At 46.0% G+C, this 12220-nt stretch overlaps 1 protein-coding gene across 1 annotated transcript in view; it reads left to right on the forward strand.

The window, feature by feature from the left end:
• The first annotated feature begins 7333 nt into the window (after positions 1 to 7333).
• The window catches only part of WDR49 (WD repeat domain 49), a 112840-nt gene continuing 107953 nt past the window's right edge, over positions 7334 to 12220 (forward strand). Inside the window, exon 1 of the mRNA XM_056850068.1 lies at positions 7334 to 7480. Coding sequence (XP_056706046.1) covers positions 7334 to 7480 — 147 coding nt within the window. The remainder of the gene's footprint in view (positions 7481 to 12220) is intronic.

A 12220-nucleotide genomic window follows, 5' to 3' on the forward strand; every position in this document is an offset into this window, starting at 1 on the left:
GATTACCTGCGTGATCTTTTCCCTTGCAAGCTGTGAGTGAAAGGGCAGACATGCCTGTTTCTTCTGAAGACACAAAGACTTTTCAGTCTTCCCTCCTACAATTGGTAGCTGAGGAAAGTCAGACTTCTAAAAATGGGGAGAACAGATGGGAAGGAATGTTGCTGCCAGTGGTAACATCAATGCTGAGCTTTCGTTAGCTCTTCCTGTCTCCAGGCATGAAGTTTAGGTGTGGCCGGGGGCATGAACCAAATAACTCTTGGCTCATAGTATGTGACTTATGCTCTATGGCAGGGGTGTCAAACTCAATTGTTACAAGGGCTGAATCTGACATAAATGTCACTTGGTCGGGCTGGACCATGCCTTGTGATCCCAGATTGAGAGTGGGGTGGTGGCAGCTGGCTTGCAAGCCGGATAAGAGCTCTCAAGGGGCCGGATACAGCCCCCAGGCATTATGTTTGACACCCCTGCTCTATGGCCTTTGGAAACTGGCCCATTGGATCCAGGAGTGGCCCTAGATATATACCTGTGTCTTTTGAGTTTTGTATAAATTGTATTTTTTACTGTACTTCCCCTGTGACCTGCTTCGGATCTTTTCAGGGAGAAAAGTGGGCAGATATTCTAAGTAACAGGTTCTTGGGTATAACACAGAAATGCTGTTCAAAGGAGTTAAAATTCAGTCTTAAAGGATGATGCATGAGGCACCTCTGTTGGGGGAGGTAGAGAAGGGTCAGCTATTTCTTCTGATTTTCCACTCATAATTCTCTCCAGTTTGCTCCTTGCACTGTACATGAGGATCCCCAAACTCACAGGAACAGAATTCAGGGCGGGGGGAGGGAATGCTCAGTGGTCTTGAAATGGTGGGAAAAGGGAAGTCCCATTGCACTCCACTTGGCAGATCTCTTAGAAACCAAACAATTAATATGGCGGCTGGCTTATATGCAGACAGCCAGCTTGGGCATTGCAGGGAACCCTAGAAAATGCCGGATGTGTCTTTGCATAGGTTCGCATTGCACACCTTTGCAGGGTCCTTATTGGTGAGAATGCATCACCCAGCATATAAAAGATCGATGTTACACTTTCAGCAACTAAGTATATTGCTTTCCCCCAACCCCATAGGGGTTTACTTGAACACCATTATAGCTTAAGAGGCTGCTAATGCTCCCTGATCATTGAGGAACAAGCTAACCTCTGGCCTTGTTACATATAGACAGCACCATCACGCTACATAGTGCTTTACAGTGTAACATAAGAAAAACAATTGGTCCCTGCCCTGAAGAGTTTACAGTCTTTAAATATGGACAGTCAGAAGAGGAAGGATTGATCAGCCATGACAAGCAGCTTGTCCACCAACATTTCAATACTACAAATGCGTCTTGATGCAATACTGCAAGTTCCGGCGCTGTAACATATCAAGCAAACTTCTTTTGCGACAATACAGCTCAAAGTCAACGGCCAAATTTGTCTTCCCCGCATATGTGGGTACATCCAGAGATTACTTTCCTGAGCAAGCATCTTCGGAATTTTATTTTTCTTGCTTCATGGCAGTAAACTACTTGTATTACTTCCAGCACTTGCTTTAAAAAGCATTTCTTATTGCTCTGAGATGCTGCTAGAACACCTGAAAGTCAATGGTGTGTAAACTACCTAGTTTCAAAATGTTCTGTATACTCAATTACAGCTGAGAAACTAGACTGCGGGTGCGACAGGGGAGATGCCTGTCTCTCGCCTTGCGAAAACCTGATTACACGGGTCTGTCAGATACACAAAACTTAGAATCCCAGAGGGCCACACAGGCCATCTAGTCCAACCCCCTGCTTAATGCAGGATCAGCCTAGAGCATCCCTGGGAGGTTATAAGTGATGGTGCCGAGTTGATTTCTGTTGCTCCAGAAGGTCAGACCAGAACCAACGGGCTGAAATTAAATCAGAAGCGTTTCTGTCTAGACATTGGGAAGAATTTTCTAACAGAGCGGTTCCTCAGTGGAACAGGCTTCCTCAGGAGGTGGTAAACTCTCCTTCCCTGGAGGTTTTTAAGAAGAGGTTAGATGGCTATCTGTCAGCAATGCTGATTCTATGGCCTTAGGCAGATCATGAGAGGGAGGGCACCTTGGCCATCTTCTGGGCATGGAGTAGAGGTCACTGGATGTGTGTGTGTGTGGGGGGGGAAGTAGTTTGGAATGACCTGCATTGTACAGGGGGTTGGACTAGATGTCCCTGATGGTCCCTTCCAACTCTATGATTCTATGATTAAAGCCTGATCCAAAGTGCCATAGGTTCTCTAATGCTAACATGCTTACATTTTGCAAACAGATCTCTTCCTGGTGTTGGAAGGGTGAATTCTGCATGCGAGTTCCATGTACATCCTGGATTGACCCTTACTCAGGGATCTACTGTCATGTCTTAGGGGTGCCCTTATTTTAGTTACTTCTGCTATATTTCACACATGCGGAACAATTAGGGTTGCCAATTTCCAGGTACTAGCTGGAGATCTCCTGGGATTACAACTAACCTCTGACAGAGAATAGTTCACCTGGAGAAAATGGATCCTATGGAAGGTGGACACTATTGAAGTCCCTCCCCAAACCCTGCCCTTCTCAGGCTCCACCCCCAAAATCTCCAGGTATTTCCCAACCCAGAGCTGGCAACCCTATGAATAATGCACTGTCAATCTACTTTGGTGACAGTCTGCAAGAGAGTTTTGCTATATCACTTAGTAAACTCTAGTTGCAAAGTGCTTTATTCCGTGTGTTGGAAAGCGCCCTAAATGAGGACTGCGGAGATATTTCGGAGCTGTTGAAGCGTAATAGCTAAGAACAAGTTCTTATTTAGGAGAAGCTGTTGAAATTCCACCTGTGCCATAAAATTGCTATGCGGCCTTTAGTAAGCCATCAGGTTCTTCCTCTCAAGTGCATCATGGGGATAACTGAGCAGTATATAAGGGATTGCAACAGGGTCATGCGTATGAAGCCCTTTGAATGGTGGGTTGTTAGCCTCTTGTTGAATTAAATGTTAGATTTATAAGGTCTCAGAATGCAGTCTTCTGAGGTTGGCCAAAAGCTCCACAATTTTTTATCAGAGAAATAGGTTTATGACTAGGAAAAATGGACCCGTTTCTTGAGATAAAGCAATGGGCAGTCTCTCTTCAGGAGAAGAACAAAGGCTCCTTGCAATGGTTTACCGGTGTGGGTGTTAAGGTCATAGAATCTAGTCCAATCTGCTCCTTGATGCCACTGGGGTGTATTCTACCCCAGTTCTACCACTCCACTGAGCAAAATGTGAAGCCATTCTCCAGCCAAAGAGCCTTTTTCCAGCTTAAGTGGCTCTTCGGTTGTGGGAAGAGCCATTTCAATCTAAGGAGCCTTCCTTTAACTTGAGGATGTTTGGATCCACCCCAGTATCTATCTGTGGACCAGTGACGTGGAATTGTGAAGAATACACTGGCAACAATTTGGTGCATCCTGTACCTGCAAGTGACCATGAATTCTGCCCAAGGCAGCATATTTATTCTTCAGGTAAAAGGTAAAGGTAGTCCCTTGTGCAAGCACTGGGTCATTAGTGACCCATGGGGCAACGTCACATCCTGACATTAACTAGGCCATGGCTCAGTGGTAGAGCATCTGCTTGGCATGCAGAAGGTCCCAGGTTCAATCCCCGACATCTCCAGTTAAAGGGACTAGGCAAATAGGTGATGTGAAAGACCTCTGCCTGAGACCCTGGAGAGCCACTGCCAGTCTGAGTAGACAATACTGACTTCGATGGACCAAGGGTTTGATTCAGTATAGCGCAGCTTCATGTGTATGTTTACAGGGTGGTTTGCCATTGCCTTCCCCAGTCATTGACACTTTACCCCCAGCAAGCTGAGTGCTCATTTTACTGACCTCAGAAGTATAGAAGGCTGAGTCAACCTTGAGCCGGCTACTTGAAACCGACTTCCGTCGGGATTGAACTCAGGTCTGAGCAGAGATTTGACTGCAGTACTGCAGTTTACCACTCTGTGCCACGGGGCTCTCTATTCTTCAGAAGCTTAGGGAATTCAAACCAAGGTCTTAGAAAAGCTGATGTTATCTTCAGGAGTTCATGATAGCCTTACCAAGTTCTGTTCCCTTGGTGAGCCCATTCAAGATCACAACAGCAACCCCTCCTGCTCCACCACCACCGACTTTCCTACAAGATCATCTATCAGGTGAGGACTGGATTTGTAAGCCGGTTTGATTCTCCCTTAAGTGGTAGAGAAAGTCAGCATATAAAAACCAGCTCCTCTTCTTCTTCTCCAGAGGTGAGAAAGTTCCTCATCAAATGTACAGTCTGGAATATCAGGTTTGAGGAATCCTATTGAAGAAACTTGTAATCAGATCCAATGTAGATATAAACCTGATTTGGGAAGGCTCATGAACACCTCTCCCAAATTTTATTTGCAGGATCTGCCTATTGTAAACAGGCACCTTGGAATTTTGTAATGGGAATGTAGATAAACACAAATGACCACCTAATGCGGGCACTATGGGTTGGAGTCCGTCTAAATCTTCCGTGTATGGAAGGTCTTCTGTGCATGGAAGTGTAACTTCTCTGCCTGCTTCTTCATGCCATTTACGACCCTTCCCCAGTGTTGCTCCTGGAGGATGGGAGGCCCCTAGGGACCATGTGGGTGGGGTCGGAAAGCTACTGTGGGAGAGGGGAATTGGCAAAAACTGCCCCTCCCTTGCATTCATGGATCTTTTTCATGGGAACCAAACCTATATATTTAAGTTTCACTCAACTCAAAGAGTTCAGGGAGGCATGTGTGGTCCCTCTCCTATCAACAACCCTGCGAGGTAGCTTTGGTTGAGAGAGTGTTCATGGCAGAATGGAAGTTTGATGGCTGCCAACTTGGAAGGCTTTAAGAGGGGAGTGGACATGTTCATGGAGGAGAGGAGTATTCATGGCTACTAGTAAAAATGGATACTAGTCATGATGCATACCTATTCTCTCCAGGATCAGAGGAGCATGCCTATTATATTAGGTGCTGTGAAACACAGGCAGGATGCTGCTGCTGCAGTTGTCTTGTTCATGATCTTCCTAGAGGCACCTGGTTGGCCACTGTGTGAACAGACTGCTGGACTTGATGGACCTTGGTCTGATCCAGCATGGCTTTTCCTATGTTCTTATAACCTGGAGAGTTCTCTGTGTAAGTTTGGCACTTTAACCATTCTACCATGCTGTGTTATGGAGACACGTAGGTGTTAGCACATCTGGTTTCAATGGGCTGTGATGCATGCTGGAACTTTGACAGTCACTGGACCTTTAGGTCTACTTGAAAGCAATGTTTTTGCTTCATGTTTTTTCTTCATCTCCCAGAAGAGGGAGGGGATTCATCTCCAGATGGGGTTGGAGGAGTCAACCCTTTGTTGCTCTCCTACCCACAGAATCAAAGCAAGCTGCGGTAAGGCTAATTTCCCTTTTTGCTTTGACTGAAATGGATTGTGTGGGGTGGGGGGGAGTAAGAGTTCATGGAAATGTCGATCCTGACCCAAGTAGCCTTGCTTTATGTGTAAAGCTTTGATTTGTGAGACTACTGCTTTTTTTCTGTTTTGTTTTTGAATATCCACAAAGCCTTGGATTGCTCTCTGCAGCGAGCCCGAAATTGATCTCGACTCGAGACTTCTGAAGAAGGATTAACCTTTAAAGGCAATCTTAAACCAGGCAAGTGTGATGAAGGGACCCTATGATTTTAGTATAATTTGGATGTCTGATGTGTTGTGCAGGGTAGGATCAAAGCATTCTGTTTAACTCTGGATGTCGCCCTCAGAGACTGATGAGTCATTCGATCATTCGAATGGAAGGAGTCTTATGAACTGTCCACCCCCCTGCTCAATGCAGGACATCCAAAGCTACAGCATTCCCTACAGGTGGAAGTCCAGCCTCTACCTTGAGATTGATTCAGATATATCCCCAGGAAAGCTCCTTTATAATAATAAATGGATTGAAAAGGTTGGGAACCGCTGCCATTGAGGCGACCCTCTGAAGTGGCCATTTCCTCTGGGGAATGAATCTCTAGAGTCTGCATATAAGTTGTAATTCTAGGAGAGCTCCGGGCTCCACCTGGATGTTGGTAACCCTAGATGGTAGTATAAGTCTGCCTCTTCCCTTGTGCTGACCATGTAGCGAAATAACAGGCGACAAAGCTAGCATATAGCTGGCTCTTCCTTTGCTCCCTGACTCCCCTCTCTTGACAGGGGAGGGGCTGTGGCTCAGTGGTAGAGCATCTGCTTGGCATGGAGAAGGTCCCAGGATTAATCCCCAGCATCTCCAATTAAGGGAACCAGGCAGCGAGGTGATGTGAAAGACCTCTACCTGAGACCCCGGAGAGCCGCTTCCAGTCTGAGTAGGCAATACTGACTTTGATGGAGCAAAGGTCTGATTCAGTATAAGGCAGCTTCATGTGTTCATGTGTACTTAGTGGGTCTAAAAAGTCTGCACTAGCACAGGGTTACCTGTCTGCTTACTAGTCTACAAAGGGGTGCCATTCAACTACACTGCAGATCAAAAGATCACTGAGTGCACAATGTGTGGGCACACATGTGCGCACTCATCCATGCAAAATGTAATCTCCCCCGTCTTTGCTGTGCTGAAACTAGTATTCTTGAAAGATCTGGCTTTGAGTCTTTTAATTTGCTATGTCTCTTTCCTGGCTTGTTTTGCAAGATTCTCCCTGAGGATAGCTCAGCCCACTCTTTATTTTGACCACTGACTGGGAGAGGGAGGGAAGACAGCTTTGCTAGTGTTGTATCAGGTTGCTAAGAAACACTTGAGGGCTTGAAGGAAAGGAAATCCAGGTCCCCAAACAGTCCCATCAATACCGTGTAAACTTGGTAGTAGTTGAGAAAAAGGAGCATTGGAAATAATCAAGCATGCTTTGAAAAGATAATATAATTTTAATCAGAATAAATAACAAGTCAGTGGTGACAAGGTAAGCAAAATGGATTTTCTGTGGGTGAATAGCTTCTATTCCATTTACAGGAACAAATTGTGAATTACTATAAATTTGCTCGATTCTATTTGCTTAGTATTACTGTGCGTCACTTATTTTCTCTGCTTTTCACAGCATGGTCTAAAATCCAGTGTTCAATCTGGGCTAAATATGAATGAAAATATCCTAATTGGAATATGCAGTGAGCTCTTCTTTTTGTTTCCTCCCCCCCACACACACACCAATGAAATCCTTTTTGACCTTCTATAGGCGTTGCCCCATAACTTGGGTTAGCTGGTGTGCCAAGCAAGATTTTGGAAACGATACAAAAGAACAACTTGGAGTCTTAGTGATGTACATAAAAGCCAACTAAACCTTAGCAACAAACATGCCTCTCGCGCTAAGAAAAGCCATGGTTGCTACTGAGGATCAGCTGCTGAGCACGACTGGAGAAAAAGGCTCCGTGAGAAGTGTGGAACAGCTTGAAAACAGATTGACTATTCACGACTTTATGAAAATGCAAGAGCTTTTTCTGGTGAGTGTGTTTACAAGTGGAAGGGTTTTTCTAATTGCTTTTGAAATGTCACCTAATGAAGGATCACATCCTCCCCACTCACAGGAGGAACAGCAGATCAATGAGAACCTATTAGGAAACTTACAAATATTTATCTGTCAGCGTATCCATTCCTCCATCCATTTGTCAAATATGTATATACTCTAGAAAGCTATTACTAACTCGGGGCTTACAACAATTGGTTTTTTGTTGCATGTGGAGAATATGCCAGAATTCAGATGGTAATTACGTTGTGCTTATTCTACCATATCTTTGTACAATATCTTTTTCTAAGTCACCCTTGTGTTTGAGGTACCAGAGGTAGCGCTACAGAAGTGTGATAGGTGGAGGGGACACTGCAGGAATTGAATATAGTGTTGGGTTCTTCAACTAAACGTTAGGAAGAACTTCCTGACAGAGCGGTTCCTCCGTGGAACAGGCTTCCTTGAGAGGTGGTGGTTCTCCTTCGAGTACTTGAAGGGCTGTAATAGAGAGGATGGTGTGGAGTTATTTTCTGCTGCCCCAGAAGGTTGGACCAGAACCAATGGGTTGAAATTAAATCAAAAGAGTTTTTGGTTAAACATTAGGAAGAACTTCTTGACAGAGCAGTTCTTCAGTGAAACAGGCTTCCTCGGGAGGTGGTGCGCTCTCCTTCCTTGGAGGTTTTTAAGCAGAGGCTAGATGGCCATCTGTCAGCAATGCTGATTCTGTGGACTTAGGCAGATCATGAGAGGGAGGGCAGGAAGGGTTGCATCAGTGCTTGGCTATTATGGCTCTTTCTTATATGCCTAGGGCAATACTGATTGCCACTTTGGGGTCAGGAAGGAATTTTCCTCCAGGCAGGATTGGCCAGGGATCCTGGAGGGTTTTTTTACCTGCCTCTGGGCATAGAGCAGGGGTCACTGGGATAGTGGGGGAGGGGAGGTAGTTGTAAATTTCATGCATTGTGCAGGGGGTTGGACTTAGGGTTACCAATTGCAGACGTGGTGCTTGCGTCACTTTTGGCTAAAACTCTATGGAAACCAGGTGCATTGCGAAGGCGCATTGCGCGCTAACGCCACGGCCCCACGAAGCTCCCGCCGGTGGAGCTGTTGGGCCTGGCAAGCCTAGTTGGACTAGATAACCCTTGAGGTCCCTTCCAGCTCTATGTTTCTTTACACTTATGTCCTCATAGCCGATTGTTGGCTGCATCCACACACCATAGGCTATGACACTATCACTGGGCTATTGCAATCATTTGCAACTGGATAGGCTTGTCTATGGAGGATAATCCAGTTGTAAATAATCGCTATAGAGTAATTTTCAGGAAGGAAGCCATGTTGGTCTGCAGTAGAAGAGTTAGCTTCGAGTCCAGTAGAACCTTAGAGACCAACAATATCCCAAAAATATTGTTGGTCTCTAAGACATACTAAAGGGTTTCCTTTCTTTTTTGGGGGGGATCCTGTGGCTCCAACCCAATAAAACAATAAACATACCCATAAACAAATATTAGTCTGGATGCAACCCCCCAAACAATAAATAGAATCTTATAAAGCCAATATTAGCATCAGGGTCAACAAACTCACACCACAATAAAAACATACGGGGGGGAAACAGCTGAAAATAACTTTAAGCTGACATATTTAGTTCTGCTGGAATAACAACTGATCTCTATTGTACAGAGATCAGTTCCTCTGGCAAAAATGGCCGTGTCAGAAGGAAAACTGTATGGTATGTAGGGTTGCCAGGTACCAGGTAACGGTGGGCAATTACCCACCAATTAAAGGTGCTGCCTGCACCCCCTCAGCTGGCTGGCAAGCAGCGCAATAACGTCACTTCCGGTTTTACCCCGGAAGTGACGGGGATGATCTAGCACATTCCTCCGAAAACTCTATGGGGTAACCCGGAAGTGACATTATTGCGCCAATTACCCCACCACCACCACAATGAAGCTCCCACCCGTGGTGAGGGGGGCCCTGGCAACCCTAATGGTATGCCATAGCATCTAGGTGAAATCCCTCCCTGAATTCCACCCTCCATAGGCACTGTCCCCAAATCTCCAGAAATTTCCCAGTCCTGAGTTGTCAACCCTAGACATAGTCCATAATGGCAATGCAAAGAAAAGAAAGAAACTGCAAACTGAAGTTACCAAAGTGTGGCGTAAATCAGTAAAAGGAAAGCTGAAATAATTGTCAGGCAGCAAGGAGAAGAAAGATATTCCTCAGCCAAGAGGCAGTCACCGAAAAGACCCTCATGACCACAAACCTCATGTCTGACAGTCATGGAATATGACGGACCTGGATAACAAATGCAGTGTCTTGGGCAGGATTATACATATATCTGAGATTATGGGGAACAGATGCCAGGTTAGAGGGTATGGTTTCCAAGCTGGTTTTTAACCGAAATGATCAGAGGACAGTGACAGATAGTCTGAAAAGGAGTTGGCGATAGTAGTTTGTAATCTAAGCACACCCAATAAGAGTCCAGCGACTGCACCAATGAAGATAAACGGCTGCTTTCCGTTGCACCTTGCGCCAGAAAGAAAAACGGCACCCCATCTATTTTTCAAGGGTTGCAGAAGCCAGAGCAGCGGAACGGCCTGGAACAAAAAAAGAAAAGTGAAGTGTGCCTCTGAGCAAAGACTGCCGCACAGCACCGAACAGCAGATAAATACTGACAGAGCGGTGCTCTGAATATGGAGGGGGGCCATCTGCCCTGAATGTTCAGCTCAGAAGGCCCCTGGGTGCCATTTGCTCTAAAAGCAGGAACGGCCCTCGAGGAAGCTTTTACAGCCCATGGAATTGAAAAGCGGAGAGGCCAACGTAGTTGCCGGGTCTCAGTAATAGGTCTCTGAGCAGACCAAGGGACGGAAATGTCTCTGGCTTTGCCTCTTCTCATCCTGGTGATCAGCCAAGAGGGTAAAATTCTGTCTCGACCTGTAAAAAATCTGGCCCGCGGGCACCTGGCTTCCTAGAAATCGTCTTGCTGTCTAGTGCTATGTTACTGACCATTCTAAGCTTCCCTTCTTTCAAATGCAACGGGAGCAAGCAAAACGGTTCAGCCTTGTCGAAGATATGTAGGCGATCTGGAAAAAGAACACAATTAGATTCCGTGATCTGTTAACAAAAGGTGCTGACAGTCAAACATCTTTCCCACATTCCCTTCCTAGCAGCAGTCCTTTCAGACTCAGGAAGGTTTATTCCTGGGGTGGTGTGACCCATGAGGACTAATAGCTATGCACGTTGGGGAGGCTGCAATGGGGAAGGGGATGAAATCCTCCTCCTTGTCTTTTCCATCAGTGTAGCTCTGTTGACAGAAAAGAGAGTGATTTTGCTCCCTACCACCACCATCTGCAGCCCCTTGTCCAAACCCATGAGTAGGGAGGCCAACCTCCAGGTACTAGCTGGAGATCTCTTGCTATTACAACTGATCTCCAGCCGATAGAGATCAGTTTACCTGGAGAAAATGGCTGCTTTGGCAATTGGACTCTGTGGCATTGAAGTCCCTCCCCTACCCAAACCCCACCCTCTTCAGGCTCCACCCCCAAAACCTCCCGCAGGTAGTGAAGAGGGACCTGGCAGCCCTGCCCATGTAGCTTCTAGTCCATGTGAGTCATCTGATCCTGGGAATAGACTTTCTCAAATCTGGAAAAAACTGTTGGGGGGTGTCCAGGAAAGATCCACAAACCTTGCTGTTTGCGGGGATCCAACTCAGGAATCTGTTACTCATTCACTGAAGAAACGTTAATATTAGGGAACTGGGAGTTAGCAAGAAGAAGAAGAGTTGGTTTTTATATGCTGACTTTCTCTACCACTTAAGGAAGAATCCAACCAGCTTACAATCACCTTCCCTTCCCCTCCCCACAACAGACACCCTGTAAGGTAGGTGAGGCTGAGAGAGCGTGACTGGCCCAAGGTCACCCAGCTGGCTTCATGTGGAGGAGTGGGGAACCAAACCGGTTCTCCAGATCAGAGTCTACCGCTCTTAACCACTACACCACGCTGGGTCTGTTGCAACAATACTAGGTAACACTGCTGTGTGTACTCTAACCTGTTTTTTTTTTTTTAATCTTACCCTTCTTCCAAGGAGTTCAGTGAAAAATACATGGCTCTCCCCCTTCTTCATTTTTTAAAATCCTCATAACAATCCAGTCAGATAAGTTAGGTTGACAGAGTGTGACTGATCCAAGGTCACCCAGCAAACTGCACAGCAGACTGGAGGTCTGAACCCAGGCACCCCCAGACTGAACGCTAACCACTACCCCACACTGATTTCAAGTGTACAATACATGACACAAAGCAGAAAGCATTACTTACCAGAGAACAAGTTGAAAATCCAGTGTTCAGCCACAAATCAAGGCTCTCCAGGAAGAAAAAAAAAGGTCACTGTAGCTTTTCTAGAAGACTTCACAGTGAGGGAAGAGGTCGTGGGGCTTGGCCAATAATCCCTACTGGTAACAGGGGAGGGGGCTGAAGGATGCCAGAAGAAGTGAAACATCTGGAACCAGCAAGGGGAGCAGCAAGACAGTTCATGTTTCTTAAAGAAGAGCGGGACAGCCCACTTCCTAAACCACACCCTGTCTCTCATGGTCAGCCATTTTCTAGGGTTGGGCTGTAGTTAGAATAAAGGTTGTTGTTTGCCGAGAGCTGTGCTGTCTCCAGTATTTTCAAGGTCCTCAGCGAGAAGCCCTTAATGAGTCCACCTCCTTCCTGACAGCCTTTCATTTGCCCTTTCCACTTTGCC

This window comes from Euleptes europaea, chromosome 5, assembly GCF_029931775.1.
Source record: "Euleptes europaea isolate rEulEur1 chromosome 5, rEulEur1.hap1, whole genome shotgun sequence".
In the NCBI taxonomy this organism is placed as follows: domain Eukaryota; kingdom Metazoa; phylum Chordata; class Lepidosauria; order Squamata; family Sphaerodactylidae; genus Euleptes; species Euleptes europaea.